The 18288-nt window shown below is 40.7% G+C and overlaps 1 protein-coding gene across 2 annotated transcripts in view; it reads right to left on the bottom strand.

The window, feature by feature from the left end:
* The window catches only part of mtr (5-methyltetrahydrofolate-homocysteine methyltransferase), a 49031-nt gene that overhangs the window by 17164 nt on the left and 13579 nt on the right, over positions 1 to 18288 (bottom strand). For both annotated transcript variants that reach the window (XM_054768670.1, XM_054768671.1), the window contains 8 exons: positions 15898 to 16010; positions 15505 to 15645; positions 9548 to 9733; positions 9241 to 9420; positions 6605 to 6721; positions 4958 to 5098; positions 4784 to 4873; positions 4304 to 4456 (listed from right to left, as the gene is read on the bottom strand). In XM_054768670.1, the coding sequence (XP_054624645.1) occupies positions 4304 to 4456; positions 4784 to 4873; positions 4958 to 5098; positions 6605 to 6721; positions 9241 to 9420; positions 9548 to 9733; positions 15505 to 15645; positions 15898 to 16010 (1121 nt within the window). The remainder of the gene's footprint in view (positions 1 to 4303; positions 4457 to 4783; positions 4874 to 4957; positions 5099 to 6604; positions 6722 to 9240; positions 9421 to 9547; positions 9734 to 15504; positions 15646 to 15897; positions 16011 to 18288) is intronic.

Genomic DNA, 18288 nt, shown 5'->3' with positions numbered 1-18288 from the left:
AAGCAAAACTTGGCTTTATATTTAGTGGAGAAACCCTTGTTGGCATGCAAAGAGGTCAAATGTTTCTTGTAGATGGTCACCAGGGCTGCATACCAGGAGAGATTTTGGTCCACTCATCTTTACAAACAGTAGTGTGAAAAAGTGTTTGGCCCTCTTCAAGTGTGAAGAGGTGTGTTGCTGAAAGGGCAGGATTAATTTGTGTGCTTCATGGGCAAATAACAAGGGTTATGGGTGTCACAATTTGTGCTGGTTGGTAGGAGATCAAATACTTATTTGACACGAGACACTCAGTTCACGAGACGAGGCGATACACAAGGTTGGGTCTACGAGACGAGACAAGATTTTAAATTTACTTTTAAGAAAAGTCAAATAAAATAATATAAAAAATATATGACAATATATTGCAATCTACTCAAAAATTCCACTCCACCTGTGTGTATGACTGACAAAAGAACTCAGTCCGTTCATGCCGTTGTTCTATGGAAGAAATGCGACAAGGTGCTGGAACCAATGCACAGAGTGAACTCTCTCCCTGTCTATTTGGAGGCGGGAGACAAGGAAATCAGACACGCACGCACATCTCTCAACTCTCAAGTCTCCCAACTTCAGAACCAGCACCCCCAATCCCTCCTCCTCATCTCCAGTGACTTCAATCATGCTTCCCTGTCCTCTGCTCTTCCCACCTTCACCCAGTATGTCAAATGCCACACTAGAAACAATAAAACTTTGGACCTCCTGTATGCAAACATCAAGGATGCATACACCTCATCCCCCTTCCCCCCGCTGGGTCATTCTGATCACAACCTCGTCCATCTCGTCACAGACTACACTCCAGTAGTGAATAGACAACCCCCTGTGAAGAGGCCTGTGAAGCAGTGGTCTGAGGAGAGCAGTGCTAGGCTCAGAGACTGCTTCCAGACAACAGACTGGGGAGTGCTCTGTAGTCCCCATGGCAGTGACGTTGACAGGATGACTCACTGCATCACAGACTATATAAACTTCTGTGTGGAGAACACTGTGCCCTCCAAGTTGGTGCGGTGTTTTCCCAACAACAAACCTTGGGTGACCTCTGAGATTAAGGCCCTGCTGAATAAGAAGAAGAGGGTCTTCAACTCGGGGGACAAGGAGGAGCTGCGCAGAGTCCAGAGGGAACTCCGGCATAAGATCAGGAAGGGGAAGGACTGCTACAGGAGGAAACTGGAGAAGCGGCTGGAGCAGAATAATGCCAGGGAAGTCTGGAGAGGCCTGCAGACCATCACAGGCCATGGTAAAAGAGTGGGGAGAGACCGAGCCAGTGAGGACAAGATCAGATGAACTCAATCTGTTTTTCAACAGATTTGAGTCTGCCCCCCCTCCCTCGCCTACAAACTCACCACTCTTCAGCCCCACATCCCCATCCCAGCCATCCTCTACCCCCCTCTCCATAACTGATGATCAGGTGAGGAGTCAACTGAAGATCATCAAGGCAAGAAAGGCCCCGGGACCGGACGGCATCAGCCCTACAATCCTCAAGGACTGTGCTGGCCAGCTCTGTGGAGTTCTCAGGCACTTGTTCAATCTCAGCCTGAGCCTGGAGAAAGTCCCGGCCCTGTGGAAGACCTCCTGTGTGGTCCCGATACCAAAGACACCGCGTCCCAAGGAGCCTAACCACTTCAGGCCTGTTGCCTTGACCTCTCACCTGATGAAGACCATGGAGAGGATTATCCTGCAGCACCTGCGACCCCTGGTGGGCACTCAGCTGGACCCCCTGCAGTTTGCTTACCGGCCTGGGATCGGAGTAGACGACGCAGTGATCTACAAGCTGCACAGATCACTGCTACACCTGGAGGACAGCAGGAGCGCTGTGAAGGTCATGTTTTTTGACTTCTCCAGTGCCTTTAACACCATCCAGCCGGCACTACTCAGAGTGAAGATGGAGAGTGTGGGAGTAGACCAACACCTGACTGCATGGATTATAGACTACCTCACCAACAGACCACAGTATGTGAGGCTCCGTCACTGTGTGTCTGACATGGTACTCTGCAGCACAGGTGCCCCTCAGGGTACGGTGCTCTCCCCTTTCCTCTTCACCCTCTACACCTCGGACTTCACACACAACTCCACACAGTGTCACATCCAGAAGTTCTCCGACGACACAGCCATTGTGGGTTGTGTTTCAGAGGGGAATGATCTGGAATACAGGACGGTCATCAGGGACTTTGTCAGCTGGACTGAGCTTAACCAGCTACAACTCAACACCAGCAAGACAAAGGAGATGATCATTAACTTCCAGAGGAAAACATCTCACTTCACACCGGTCAACATCCAGGGAGCGGACATAGAGTTGGTAGACAGCTACAAATTCCTGGGTGTTCACCTTAACAACAAACTGGACTGGTCCGTCAACACCCACGCCCTCTACAAGAAGGGCCAGAGTCGCCTCCCCCTGCTGAGGAGACTGAGGTCCTTTGGTGTGTGCAGGACTCTTTTACGGACCTTTTATGACTCTGTGGTGGCCTCAGCCATCTTCTATGCTGTGGGCTGCTGGAGAGGGGGCAGCACGGACAGGGACAGGAGCAGGATCAATAGACGGGACAGGAGCAGGATCAATAGACTGATCAGGAGCGCAAGCTCTGTCCTGGACGGTCCTCTGGACTCCGTGGAGGAAGTGGGGGAGAGAAGGATGTTGGATAAGCTGACATCCATCATGGACAACACCTCTCACCCGCTACATGACACTGTGGTTTCCCTTAGCAGCTCCTTCAGCAGCAGACTGTTACACCCACGGTGTAAGAAGGAGAGGTTCCGCAGGTCCTTCATACCGACCGCTGTCAGGCTCTACAACACCTGCACCACCTGAGCCATGTTGTAGTCACTATGTCACTATGTATTTTTTACTTGCGTATCTTGCTTGCTGCTGTAACAAGTGAATTTCCCTGCTGTGGGATAAATAAAGTACCATACAATACAATACAATATATGGCAATATATTGAGGCCAGCAAAATGATCAAGCTCATTGTCATTTATTGTGTGATTGATTTATTTATTATCGTCACAGCCCTACTGCCCACGTTTTAATCTCTTTTGACACCCCTGCTTATTTGACTCACTCAAATAAGAATTGATTCATAACCTTGAATTAATGTTTTTTTCAGGAAAAACAGGCAAACTTCATGTTGTTGTTTTGGTGTTTTTTTTTTTTTTTACAGTAAGGGTTTCCTTCTTGCACGCCTCCTATGAAATGTTATCTTTTACTGATGGTAGTTAAAAATGTCCATGTTGCAGCATTCCCCGGCTTGAATGTTAACCGGTAAAGTGTTTAAAGTAATGAACTCATTGGGTGAAGATTTTCAGAACACTAAAAAGTATAAAATTAGAAACACAGACAAACAATGAGGCTTTTCCAATGCAGGATTACTGGCCTGGAACACATGATTGCTGATCCGATTAGTCAGTGTTTTTCCTCCTTTTCCATCAATACAAAGGAGCAACAAATTAGTGGTGGACTTTTAGGAACGCTGCCCCGTTCAGCGACCTCAAAGCCTCATGAAACAGATTAACATCTATTCCACGACCACAGGATGTGTCTCTCAACAAGGTTGCTTTGTTACCGTTTTTTTGGCCTTGCAGTGTTATGTAAAATGGTTGCTGAAATGTGACGGGTGTCTTCACTTTTTTGTCATTTGCTACTACAAAAACAAAAACAAAAAAAAGACAAACTCATCAATAAGAGATCTCTTGCTGAATGACAATAGACACATCCATCCATCTATCCATCCATTTTATTATGCTCGTCCGGGTCCGTGTCATGGGGGCCAGTCTCAATGACAATATGCCAGTGGACATCATTTAAAATAGACCTGCCATAATTTCAAGTGTACTGAAAAAGCAGACTTTTTTTCTCATGCCTTGAAAAAAAGAGAGAGACTGATTAAGTGTGTAATGAAGGAAATATGAGGCTGTTCAATTGTGATGCTTGTCAAGTCGACTTGAGTGGTTTTAGTTCCAGGAGGAGGAGGTCGGTGATGAATGACTTTTCTGGAAAGCTACTGTTTAACTAGCCATGTTATGCTCACTGTTCAGTACTGTTCGGAAAAAAAGTGGTTATTTAATCAAAAGTTTGAAAAATCTTTCTGTGTACTAAATATCCCATGTTACGACGTGGACAGGCTTGTAGACAAGTGGGGCCTATATATGTACAAATCTTTATTTCTCTTTAAATTTAGCGGCGGCGGCTTACATGCCGGTGCGCTTTATCATGGTACATTTACATGGAAATCATGGTACATGGAAGCTCATGAAACCATTTGGACGACGAGTTACCTGCGGCAGGAACATCTTGCCTGCACCAAACAGATCTCCAACCACTTTCATGCCATTCATCAAAGGACCCTCAATGATGTGAAGGGGACTGGTGTAGCGATCAACATGTGCTCGACATTCTTCCACATCCTGTACCGCATAGGTTTCTATTCCCTGACATCAGTAACCCAAAAAGCAAAGCACAATTAAAAAAAACAAGAACAATTAAAATATGACCACTATTATTTGAATATTTTTTTTTAATCTATTTAGAACACAGTGATGACATATTAACACCACTCAGGGTTTGTCCTTCTTTTGGAATAAATGTTGCAAAATGTAAAGAAAACAGTGCAGTGCAGTGTTAATCCTTTGGTGCTTGTAGAAGTGAGGGCGTGTGAGGTATTGAATTCAGCACCGATTTTAGATCTAACAGAAATTTAGTGCAATTTTAAGGAAAAATCTAATGTAACTTAAGCAGGCTGATCCAGAAAATCCTACCTTGACGAGGGCATACTCCAGCCTCTCTTCCACGCTTTTTTCCCTCCATATGTCTGTTTGAACCACCTTTTTCCCCCCTTTCACATTGTTCTATCGACACAGAACAATTACACAATATTAAGCAAATTAAAGTGACAGTAGAATCATACATTTTCTGTGTGTGAGAAAATGTACTTGTGCATAGACCAGAAGCTTCTCAGTAGCATCGGCATCTTTGTTCCAGATGAGATTTTCACACAGTAACAGCAGCTCTTTATCAATGTCATCGTACACGGGCAGATTCCCAGCATTCACTATGCCCATATCCAAACCATCCTGAGAAAAAGAGGGGAGAAAGTGTCACTGAGTGAGCGCCCACACACCACATAAAAATATTATTTCATTTGGGGCACAGCAAAAGAAATATAATTTCTCTTCAGGGATTCCAATAACTACTGTACAGTTGTGCTCATACCCGAGAAGAATTTGTGATTTCTTGGCAATTTTTTAGTGACTATGAATAATAACACAAAAAACAATTCTTTCCCTCATGGTTAGTGGTTGAGTGAAGCCATTTATTATCAAACAATTGTATAATAACAACAGTGTTTGGCCCTGATCAACAGTTCACATACCCTAGTCCTTCATACCCATTTCACAACAATAACAGTATGTAGTCTTTTGTGGTAGTTGAGGATGAGGCACTCCAGAACCTTCTCTTATTTCTGCTGTAACCAATGACATGTTGACTTGGTCTTGTGTTTCCGATCACTCTCATGTTGGAACAGCCTAGTACGTCCCATGTGCAGCTTCCAGGCCAATGAGTGCAAATTTTCTTCCAGTATCGTCACATAGCATTCTGCATTCATTTTGACCAAGTCTGTAGCTCACACATCAGCAAAACACCTTCCATGGTTCACAGTAGGAATGGTGTACCTTTCATCACAGGCCTTGTCTATGGTTTAACATTTATAGTTGCGGATAAAAAGTTATATTATGGTCTCATCACTCCCATATAACTTTGTTCCAAAAGCCTTCATCGTCCTTGTCGGAATTGAACAGCCTCACAATTCCTTCATCACACACGTTGTCAGTCTCTCTGTTTCGTTGTCGCTCTCAGTGTCACTTTTGTCTCGAGGCAAATTAGCCCTTGAGCTTCATCACGCAGTAGCCCAGCCTTTCGAAAACAGTTGAAGGTTGTGGATTTTTTGGCACTGTTCCATGCTGTGAGGATCCACTGGCAGACTTGTTGCTAGATTGCAAAGGTTGCTTTCTTTGTGTGTTGTCCATGATGGGTGTGTGTGCATGGAATGCAAAATGGCTGCTCTGAAGCATGCAAGACCACATAAGCTGCAGGGTTTCAAGTGTAAGAAAAAAGTAGCAACTTACACTTTGCAAATTATATATCCTTTTCCTGGTTCATGCATTCAACTAAAGGTATCCCCTGTTTTGGCAATTTTTCTATCAATAGAGATTTTCCACAGAAACCAAGATGGCTTTGTCTATTTTATTTCCAAAGCTTTGGAGGGCACCATTGAGGAGAGGGCGAAGTCGTCTATCTAAGAGTGCCAGGAAAAAAGGACACAAACACTCGCCCTTGTGTTCGTGACAGTCAGAAGGCTAAGCAAATAACCTGAAAAAATAATAGAAATCATCGGACAGGATGACCAGCCTTTCTCAACAGCGGAACAAACCGGGTTCCGCTGACTGCTCTCTCACTTGGAGCGTCTCATTGATAGACAATATAGTACAACCTAAAAATAATAATCTTAATTGTAACCTGATCATCTACACAGAGATAAGCTATTTTGGATGAAACGACAACAAGTTGCCAATGTTTACCTTGATGGCATGGTAGAGAAAGGCCCCATGCATAGCTTCTCTGATGGCCTCCATTCCTCTGAAGGAGAAAGACAGATTGGAAAGACCTCCACTCACTCTGGCCCTTGGTAAGGTTTCCTGCACACACATACAGTACATACAGTACATACAGTACATACAGTATACAGTTAGGTCCAGAAGTATTTGGAAAGTGACACAGTTTTTTTGCCGTTATACACCACCACTATGGATTTGAATTAAAACAATCTTGGAGGAAATCATCACATACTGAATTTAGCCCCCGGAGATGCTTTGCCTGGCCTTTCCTGCAACCACCTTTATTACTGCTTGTTTGAGGGTCTTGCAGACGTTTGCCTTCAGTTAAAAGCATGCTGGTTGAGATCAGGTGACAACACAGTATTCCTACCGTGTTCATCCATTTAATTTGGATGTATGCATAATTGTTATGCTCGCAGTTATGAAGTTCCTCCCAATTTCCTTAATAATGTGCTTGGAATGCAATTTGCATATTTAATTATGTGTATTAATATTTAAAATAGTGACATGGGCCAGGGGTGTCTATTTCCAGCAAGGGACACATGAAAAATGAAAGGATGCAAGGGCCACTTTGATATTTTGTAAGGCCACACATGAAGATAAGCTAAGAAGTATATACTGTATTTAAAGAAAAAACTGCATCTCAGCTTTGTGATATATTTAAAAAGCGTAATATTTCTATCAACTTTGCTCTTTACTGTTTTTTTCAGTTTTTTGCGGTTGTTTTTTGTTAATTTTCCAAGTATTTACTTTCATCTTAAATAATCTTCCTAAATTTACTTCTCGTTATATTATCACTTTTTTGACAATGTTATTCTCGTAAAACTACAACTTTTTCGTGACTTTTTTTTCTTAACATTGACTTACTGCAGATTTTTCCTTTTTTTCTGTTGTTTTTTTTTGTTTGTTTTCTTGTTAAATACATTTTTTTAGAATGCGCCGCGGGCCACAAACGCCACCCGGGCTGCACTTCGGACACCCCTGACATAGGCTATTTGCTTGTTTTGACTTCAGTAAAAGTGGATCGTAACTTAGTGATGATGAGAAAATTTGGGTCAATGTGAGAACCTCGGCGTAGATTAAGAAACACCATGGTTAAAATGGTGAAGTAATAGTTCTTTCTGGCACCGAGATATGCGATGTCACTTACATCACATGTTCCTCACTAATGGATACCGTGATACACTTCAGGACTTCAGATAAATTAAATACATTTGTGCATTATGTGTTCCACTTTTACACCGTAATCCAATCTTTCAGAAACAATCAATGCAATTATATCATTTGGCAGCTATCCTTCTGGCTCTGAGTCTAAGCCATGAATACATGGCTGTCATTGCAGCACTATAATGTTCCATTAAATGTTACAGTCACCAACAATGATCCCAATGTTCTTTGACATACAACACAAAACTTGTTTTCATTGCAAAAAAAAGTGTGCTGATTGAATCTGTCATTCAACAGTTGACAATGAGAAATTGCAATATGTTACATTCCATTATTTGTACATACAGTGGTGTGAAAAAGTGTTTGCCACCTTTCTGATTTCTTATTTTTTTGCATGTTTGACTTTGACTAGACCACTCCAAAGTGTTCATTTTGTTTGTCTTCAGCCATTCAGAGGTGGACTTGCTGGTGTGTTTTGGATCATTGTCCTGCTGCAGAACCCAAGTTGGTTTCAGCTTGAGGTCACGAACACATTCTCCTTCAGGATTTTTTGGTAGACAGCAGAATTTATGGTTCTACTTATTATAACACGTCTTCCAGGTCCTAAAGCAGAAAAAACACCCAGACCATCAGATTACCACCACCATATTTTACTGTTCTTTTTCTCAAATGCGGCGTTACTTTTACGCCAGATGTAATGGGACACACACCTTCTAAAAAGTTCATGTTTTGTCTTGTCAGACCACAGGGCACTTTCCCAAAGGTCTTGGGGATCATCAAGATGTTTACTGGCAAAATTGAGACAAGCCTCAATATTGTTTTTTAATTTTTCATCTCTTTTCAACTCTGCCAGACAGGCCTTTTTGACACACTGTCTTTCTTATGGTGGATTGATGAGCACTGACCTTAACTGAAGCAAGTGAGGCCTGAAGTTCTTTGGATGTTGTTGTGGGGGTTTTTGTAACCTCTTGGATGAGTCGTCACTGTGCTTTTGGGGTCATTTTGGTTGGCCCGCCACTCCTGGGAAGGTTGTCCACTGTTCCATGTTTTCCCCATTTGTGGATAGTCCCAAAGCTTTAGAAATGGCTTTATAACGTTTTCCAGATTGATCGATCTCAATTAATCTCAGTTAAAATATGGTGGGGGAAATCACTTTTTCACACATGGCTATGTAGGTTTGGATTTTTTTCTGCCTTAATAATAAAAAGTTTCATTTCAAAACTGCATTTTGTGTTCAGTTGTGTTGTCAGACTAATATTTCAATTTGTTTAATGATCTGAAACATTTAAATGTGACAAACATGAAAAAAAAAAGAAATCAGGAACAGCAACACTTTTTCACACTACTGTATGTATGACATAAAAAATTATTATACTGCAAACAAAGCCATGACTAAATTTTTGTAGCTTGTCTTTGCACTGCGAGGTACATACCTTAATGACCTTTGTAGCCCTGATGAAGTTAACAGCATACTCATTGTGTTCTTCCATCCCGGTGCCAATGGTCAGGATATTGGGGTCAAAGATTATGTCTCTGGGATCAAATCCAACTTTGCTAACCAGCAGGTTATACGCTCGGGTGCAGATTTCCACTTTGCGATCTGTCTCTGTGGCCTGGGGAGCACGACACGCTCAGTCGACCTGTTTGTGTTACTTGTGTGTGCCTGTGTTTGATTTAGCGGACTCCTGGGGCCACGTATTATACTATGTTGAGGACATGCAAGTTGTTTTTTTCTCTCACCTGGCCTTCCTCATCAAAGGCCATGACAACCACAGCAGCTCCATAGCGCTTCACAGTTGCAGCTCGAAGAAGGAACTCCTGCTCACCTTCTTTCAAACTGATACTGTTGACTATACATTTGCCCTGACAGCATTTCAGTCCAGCTTCAATGACGGAGAAGTTAGATGAATCAATACACAAAGGAACCTGGGGAGGAAAAGAAAAAAGTTGAAAAAAAATTACTCTTGTTTACCAAGCAGGTTTGTTGAACACAAATGTCATGGTTGTAAATATTATTACAGTGTTGTTCACAGTTTTTAAAAATAATCCTGGACTGGGTCTACTGCCCTCTTTGTAGGTGCAAAAACATCTCAGTTGCAACAAGTGAATTGTCTTGCTTTTATTTGTCAATTGATTTGTTTTTTTTATAGCAAAATGAATGATGTAGCACTACAACACACAATACGATGATGAGACTCACTTTTGTTGCCAGCGGTTTCGACATACAGTCAAACCTGTCTTAGCAGCCACCTGTATAAAAACTGCCACCTGCCTATAGCGGCCGCAGAAAAATCCCCCGCAGAAGATTTACATGTTATAGACCCTGTGTATAGCGGTCACCTGTCTAACGCAGCCAGCGGCCACCCATTTTGTATCCCTTGGTCAATATCTGATCGCATATAGTGGCCAAAATGCCGACTCAAGCAGAAGCTTCATGCACGAAAAAGTTCCGTTTTTTAAGCAATGAAGCCGTCGTGTGTAGACTTTAATGACTGAGTCCTAAAAAAGCCAGGCGCGGATTTAGAAGTGGGCATGGGGGGTGTACATCCCCCCCCGTTTTGAGGCACCCACGATTTTATTTGCCACAATAAAAGCTAATAAAATGATAAAACCATCCTGGATTCATCTGCATTATGGGCGCGTGGTAGACGCATATGCCAGAATGCAACTGAGACGCATGCTATTCCTGAACCCACTGTCAGGCTGATAATTTACATTGGACATTGAACGTGTGCTGTACATTGTTTGGTCAGAAACATTCACACCAGTGGCCTGCTAGAGGTCATTTTGTAGGGCTCTGGCAGTGCTCATCCTGTTCCTCCTTGCACAAAGGAGCCGATACCGATCCTGCTGAGGGCTGAAGGACCTTCTACGGCCCTGTCCAGCTCTCCTGGAGTAACTACCCGTCTCCTGGAATCTCCTCCATGCGTCCAGGTACCGCAGTGATGCCCTGGTCCAGATCTGGGAGGAGATCCCCCAGGACACCATCCGTAGTCTCATTAGGAGCATGCCCCGACGTTGTCAGGCATGCGTACAAGCACGTGGGGGCCACACAAACTACTGAGAATCATTTTGAGTTGCTACAATGACATTTTAGCCAAATGGACCAGTGTGCTGCATCATTTTTTCACTTTCATTTTTGGGGTGTCTTTGATTTCCCCCCTCTATAGGGTGATCATTTTCATTTCTATCAAATGATGTGGCATCATTTTGTTACTAATACATCACCCACTTATTATCAGGAAAGATATTCAAGATCATTTTTCCCCCAGTTTAGATCTGATGTTCGTTCAATGAAAGAAAAACGCACAATGGTCACAATGAATTTGGAAAAAGTAATAATAAATAAAAATTCTATGAAATTTAAGCAATGAATGTCAGACATTGCTTTTGAACCATGCTTCAACAGAATTATTGAAAAAAAAAAAAAAACATGAAACAGGCCGGGACAAAATTGATGGTACCCCATAACTTAATATTTTGTTGCACAACCTTTTGAGGCAATCACTGCAATCAAACGATTCCTGTAACTGTCAATGAGACGTTTGCACCTTTCAGTAAGTATTTTGGTCCACTCCTCATGAGCAAACTGCTCCAGTTGTCTCAGGTTTGAAGGGTGCCTTTTCCAGACGGCATGTTTCAGCTCCTTTCAAAGATGCTCAATAGGATTAAGGTCAGGGCTCATAGAAGGCCACTTTAGAACAGTACAGTGTTGTCCTCTGAACCATTCTTGGGTGTTTTTAACTGTGTGTTTTGGGTCATTGTCCTGTTGCAAGACCCATGACCTGCGACCGAGACCAAGCTTTCTGACACTGGCCAGCACATTTCTCTCTAGAATCCCTTGATAGTCTTGAGATTTCATTGTACCCTGCATAGACAGATTCAAGACACCCTGTGTCAGATGCAGCAAAGCAGCCCCAGAACATAATAGAGCCTCCTCCATGTTTCACAGTAAGGACAGTGTTCTTTTCTTGATCTGCTTCATTTTTTCGTCTGTGAACATAGAGCTGATGTGCCTTGCCAAAAAGTTCAATTTTTTCTCATCTGTCCATAGGACATTTTTCCCAGAAGCTGTGTGGCCTGTCAACATGTAGTCTGGCAAAGTCCAGTCTGGCTTTTTTATGACTCGTTTTCAACAGTGGTGTCCTCCTTGGTCTTCTCACATTAAGTCCACTGTGGATCAAACAGCCATGGATGGTGCGATCTGACACTGATGTTCCTTGAGCTTGAAGTTCACTTTTAATCTCTTTAGAAGTTTTTCTGGGCTCTTTTGTTACCATTCGTATTAACCGTCTCTTTGATTTGTCATCAATTTTCCTCCTGCGGCCACACCCAGGGTGGTTGGCTACAGTCCCATGTATCTTAAATTTCTCAATAGTTTGGTTTGGTTTGGTTTAGTTTATTTGAACATGAAGGTTACAATGGAATACATCTCGTGAATCATTTTTTGACAGTTCCACATGTCCAAAAGGAGTAGGAAGAAGCAAAGCTTATTTAATCCTACCCCCCATCCATTCTACATCTAGTACAGTACATGTAGTTCACTTCCTGGATTCCATGTCATGTTTTCAGTGATAGTCAGGATAACACATAATAGATAACGGTGAGATAACCGTCCCCCCAAAAAAAGAGAGAACATTCATAATAATGATAATATGATGACAATACTAAATAAATAAATAAATAAATAAGAACAAAGCTTTTTTTTTTTTTTTTTTTTTTAAACACAACAAAGAAAATTATTTTTAAAAAAAAAAATAAATAAATAGAAATAAATAAATAACAAATAAAATTTAATTAAATAAATAAAAAATAAAATAAAATAAAATAAAATAGAAAATAAAAAAATAAATAAATAAAATAAAATAACAAACCTGACAGAACAATCAGGACTCTTCTGCCTTGTATTTGGCAAACATCAACTGCTTGTATTGTTTTTTGAATTTGCTCATCTCTGTACATTGTTTGAGTTCTTTACTCAATCTGTTCCATAATTTAATTCCACACACGGAAATGCTATGGGTTTTCAGCGTTGTTCTCGCATATAAATGTTTTAGGTTTAATTTTCCTCTAAGATCATATTTCTCCTCTCTGATTGAGAAATACTTGATTAGATTTTTGGGTAACGAGTTATTATTAACTTTATACATTATTCTAGCGGTTTGAAAGTGTACTAAATCTGCGAATTTTAATATCTGTGATTTTAAAAATAAAGGGTTTGTATGTTCTCTATACTTGGCATTATGAATTATCCTCACAGATCTTTTTTGCAGTACAGTGAGTGAGTGAAGATTACTTTTGTAGTTATTTCCCCATATCTCCACACAATACGTTAGATATGGAATTACTAAGGAACAGTACAGAGTGTGGAGTGATTTTTGATCAAGAAGATATTTTGCTTTATTCAATATAGAGATATTTCTCGCCACCTTTTGCTGTATATATTTAATATGAGATTTCCAACTCATTTTTTCATCTATTATAACCCCAAGGAATTTATATTCTTCCACTTTTTCAATATCCGTTCCATTAATTTGTATTTGGTCGTACGTGTCCTTTCTACTATTACCAAATAGCATTATTTTAGTTTTACTTAAATTCAGAGATAATCTATTCTTGTCAAACCATGACTTTAATATGACCATTTCATCCTTGACCTTTTTAATGAGTTCTTGTGTGCTTTCACCAGAACAGAAAGCAGTGGTATCATCGGCGAATAAGACCAATTTTAAGTTGTTAGTTACTTTGCAAATGTCGTTAATGTACAAGTTAAACAGTTTTGGTCCCAGTATGGACCCCTGTGGTACTCCACACGTATTGTGTAGACTCCCAGATGTATATTCTCCTAGCTTTACAAATTGTTTCCTCTTTGCTAGGTAGCTTTTAACCCAATTTAAGACTAAACCTCTAATTCCGTACCTTTCTAATTTTGAAATTAAAATAGTGTGATTAATTGTATCGAAGGCTTTTGTCAGATCCATGAATACTGCAGCTGCGCATCTTCTGTTGTCTATGGCAGTAGTGATTTCCTCCGTGATTTCCATCAGTGCCATAGAAGTTGAAACGTTGGCTCTGTAACCATATTGACTACTTGCCAATAATTCATTCTTATTAATAAATTTGTCCAACCTATTATTAAATAGCTTCTCCACAATTTTCGAGAATTGTGGTAACAAGGAAACTGGTCGATAATTTGTAAATTGGTGTTTGTCTCCTTTTTTGAAAATTGGAACCACCTTGGCTGTTTTCATTTTGCTTGGAAATATTCCAGTCTGAAATGATAAGTTACTAATATATGTTAACGGGTCTGCGATCTCATTGATGACCCTTTTAATTGTTTCCATTTCGATTCCATGACAATCAGTTGATGTTTTTGCCTTAAAATGGTTAACAATGTCAGTGATCTCCTTTTTGGTTACAGCAGTGAGAAACATAGAATTAAGATTCCTATCGATAATATCAATCCCTTCATCAATTGTGTCTTGTTTTGGAATTTCCTCTTCCAGTTTTTGTCCAATATTTACAAAATATTCATTTAACATTTCAGCTACCGCATTCATGTCATTCCTGTAAGTGTTTCCAACCATGAAATAGGGAGGATAGTCTGCTTTCTTAACGTTGTTCTTTATAATACTATTTAAGATGCCCCAAGTTGCTCTCATGTTATTTTTGTTCTTATTTAGTACGTGACTATAATATTCCCTCTTACACACTCTCAAGATAGTTGTCAACTTGTTTTTGTAAGTCTTATACTTTTGTTCTGCTTCTTTAGTTTGTTGAATGATGAATGTCCTGTATAATGTGTTCTTCTTCTTACAGGCGTTTTTTAGTCCTTTTGTCATCCATGGCTGCTGGTTTTTCTTTTGCTTCTTGGGCTTTTCTTGCCAGGGACAGTTCTTATCGTAGAGCTCCATATAAGTACCAAGGAAGCTGTCATATGCCTCGTCCACATCTGTTGCACTGTAGACACTCTCCCAACTTTGTTCTTCTAGACCTATCTTGAAGGCACGGATGTTGTCCTCTGAAGGCACGGATGTTGTCCAATAATATGTATAACTGTTGTCACAGGAACATCAAGCTGCTTGGAGATGGTCTTATAGCCTTTACCTTTAACATGCTCGTTGATAACTTTCTTTCTAATCTCCTGAGACATTGTTTTCTTTGCTTCCTCTGGTCCATGTTGAGTGTGGTACACACCATGTCACCAAACAGCACAGTGACTGACTGTAGTCCTTTTTTCCACTCCATCATGTTGGACATGCCATGGCTGACTTCATGATTCCATGCAGTGTTGAGGTAAAGTAATGTAAGGTAATATCTCAATGTATTGTGTCATTACTGCTGCCGAGTGACCACAATACTACATATCACTTGTATTTTAATATATTTTAACTAATAATAGACCAAAGTCTACCACTAAACAGCAATGATTTATTAATTAATTTCTGAAAAAACACGATATAGTGAGGGAGAAATAATCGAACCGTGATATTGCGAGGGACCACTGTATATGTATATGTACTGTATAAACACACTTATACAGAGAGTGGGAGACAATAAAGCGAAAGAATAAGATAGGTAATGCTGTATTCAATTGCGTTTCACTACAAAACCATTAAGGCTCCAAAAAACAAATGTTTATTTGTCAATTATATCAGAATAGAAAAGATATATAAAGAAACTTTTAAACGTCTTACCCGAGCAATGTCTGGCTCAGAAGCAATAAGATTACAAAAGCGAGACATGGCTGTTGGACCCTCCAGCATTCCTTCGTCCATATTGATATCAAGAACTTGGGCTCCCATCTCTACCTGGGCCTTTGCAACGCTTAGAGCTTCCTGAATCAAAAGAAAGAGGAAGCAAATGTTGAAAAAAAGAGTTTTCCAGGCCCCTTTGACAACAAAGATACAATTGCCAAGCAATAACTTTTCAGTTTGACACGTTTTTGGCACTCACTTTTAAAATGTTAAGTTAAATGTGGTGTAACTTATTCACACATTGTTATACACAAACAGCCTGCAGCTCATTCAACTTCATCATTAATACAAATACACAGTACAGGAACAATAAGGGGAGCGATTCTGTCTCACCTCGTAGTTCCCAGCCATAATCATCTTGGCAAACCTGCGTGACCCAGCCACATTGCAGCGCTCACCAATGTTTACAAAGTTGGTGTAAGGGCCGATCTTGAATGGCTCCAAACCTAAAATCAAGGACATAATGAGCACAAAATAACAGTATGCAAATGAGAAGGCAAGATAAGAATAGCTGGGACAAATCAACATTGTTAAGAAGGCAGCCCCTTCAGGAGAACCCGTTTTATTATAACACCAATCAGAAGAATCAGGACTGACCAACCCGGTAGTATACGTCAATATGATCGAGTTCAGCTTAGGATCAATTAGAAGACACGTATCGCCACAAGGACAGATATAATTTTCCCCCTTGCCGAAAGTCTGTAAGCTGTTGGTATAAAACTTTTTCTAAGACTTTTCTCAAGAATGGCAGGTTTGACATGGGTCGATAGTTGTTCAGTGTACTGTGTCATTGTTCTTTGGAAGAGACTTAATGACAGCAGTTTTTAAGGCCTTTGGAAATGTTCCAGTCTGAAGTGAGATGTTAACGAGATGAGCGAGTTGTGGCAACAAACTGCTCAGCATAGACTTTAGAAATGTAGTGGGTAACTCAACAAGGCAGCACGTCGATGGACTCGGACTGCTGATGATCTCTTTGACGTTTTCGTGTTAGGTGTCTGGCTGCAGAGTAGTTATTTGTGTTGTGGAAATGATTGCATTTTTATTGCTTTGAACTTGTCATCAAGTGAAGAATATCTGTAACACTACAACAGGTTGTTGTTGAATGTCACTATACAGCAGTGAAGAACACACACTTATAGCACTCTGCTCCCAAAAATAAATGAGACACTAGGTTCTAAATAGCCATCAAAGAAAACTTCAACAGTTGCCTTGCTTGCACACTGCTCAGCATAGTGGAAGGGGTTTTATACAAGTACTGTACAATCCCTGTACCTGTGATTAAGCTTGAAGTGACACCCACATGTTGAAGTGACTAAGCAAATCAAATTGACTTTTGTCAATACTCCACATGCCCGACATTACTACTGCATTAATTAAGGGCAAATGTACCAATGCAGTAGTAAACAGCAAAATACAGTCTGTCCATGAACACTTATCATGCCTAATTTGGGATTATTTGTGGGCTGCCATTGTGACTGCGCCAAACAACTAAACAAAATTTAGAACATTTCAGAACCTAATGACAGATGCAGGCAAGGTCTCACTGTTAGTTCTGCTAGACCTGAGCGCTGCCTTTGACACAGTTGACCATGTGATCTTATTACAGTGGTTAGAAAACTGTATGGGAATCTCTGGCACTGCGCTAAACTGGTTCAAGTCCTATCTTGAGGACAAGAAGTACTTTGCTGGAATTGGTATCTGTGTCTCAGACCAAATGGCTATGATCTGTGAGGTTGCCCAGGGGTTAATCCTGAGACCTCTCCTGTTCAATCTGAGCGGCAATGTGTCCTACCACAACTATACAGACAACACTCAGATCTACATGTCACTGACAACAGGTGAACATGGTCCTGCAGATTTACTTTGTCACTGCATTAAACAGATCAGTGTGTGGATGCAACAACTTTCTTCAGCTAAACTCAGACAAAACTGAAATCATTGTCTTTGGCCAACAGAAACAAAGAGAAAGTGTTATTAGCCACGTTGAGACTCTTTCTCTAAAACCTAATCATCAGGTTAGAAATCTAGGGGTAACAATGGACTCAGATCTGAACTTTAACAGCCACATTAAATCAATAACATCATCAGATTTTACCACCTAAAAACATTGCCAAAATCAAGGCAATAGTGTCTAAGGCAGATTTAGAGAGACTAATCCATGCTTTTGTCTCCAGCAGGCTGGACTACTGTAACTGCCTTCTCATTAGGCTCTCTAAACGAGCTGTAAAACAGCTGCAGTGCAACCAGACTGCTGCTGCTCGGGTCCTGACTAGAACCAAGAAATATGCCCATATTAGTCCAGTACTTGGTTCCTGCACTTCAAAACAGCTCTGCTTGTGCACAAGTCTTTTCACGGTCTTGCGCCAAAGTACATCTCTGACATGTTAGAGCCACATAATGCCCAGAGTCTGCCCAGAGTCCGGACTAAACACGGTGAGGCTGCGTTTCAGTTTTATGCTGCCAAAATCTGGAACAGTCTTCCACAAGATGTGCGGCAATCCTCAACTTTGGCAATGTTCAATTCCAAGTTGAAAACACTTCTACTCAACTGTGCATTTGACAATTGAAAATATTTTATCTGCACTCTTCATTTTTTATTTTGCTTTACTGAATGATTTATGGCATTTTATGGAATGATTTTAGAATGATTTTATGTTTTATGGTATGATTTTATGAAGTGATGTTATCCTTCTTTTCTGGAAAGCACTTTGAATTACCTTGTTC

This window comes from Dunckerocampus dactyliophorus, chromosome 2 (genome assembly GCF_027744805.1).
Source record: "Dunckerocampus dactyliophorus isolate RoL2022-P2 chromosome 2, RoL_Ddac_1.1, whole genome shotgun sequence".
NCBI lineage: Eukaryota > Metazoa > Chordata > Actinopteri > Syngnathiformes > Syngnathidae > Dunckerocampus > Dunckerocampus dactyliophorus.
Note: the sequence above shows the minus strand (reverse complement) of the source record. Positions and strands in the feature narration are given on the sequence as shown.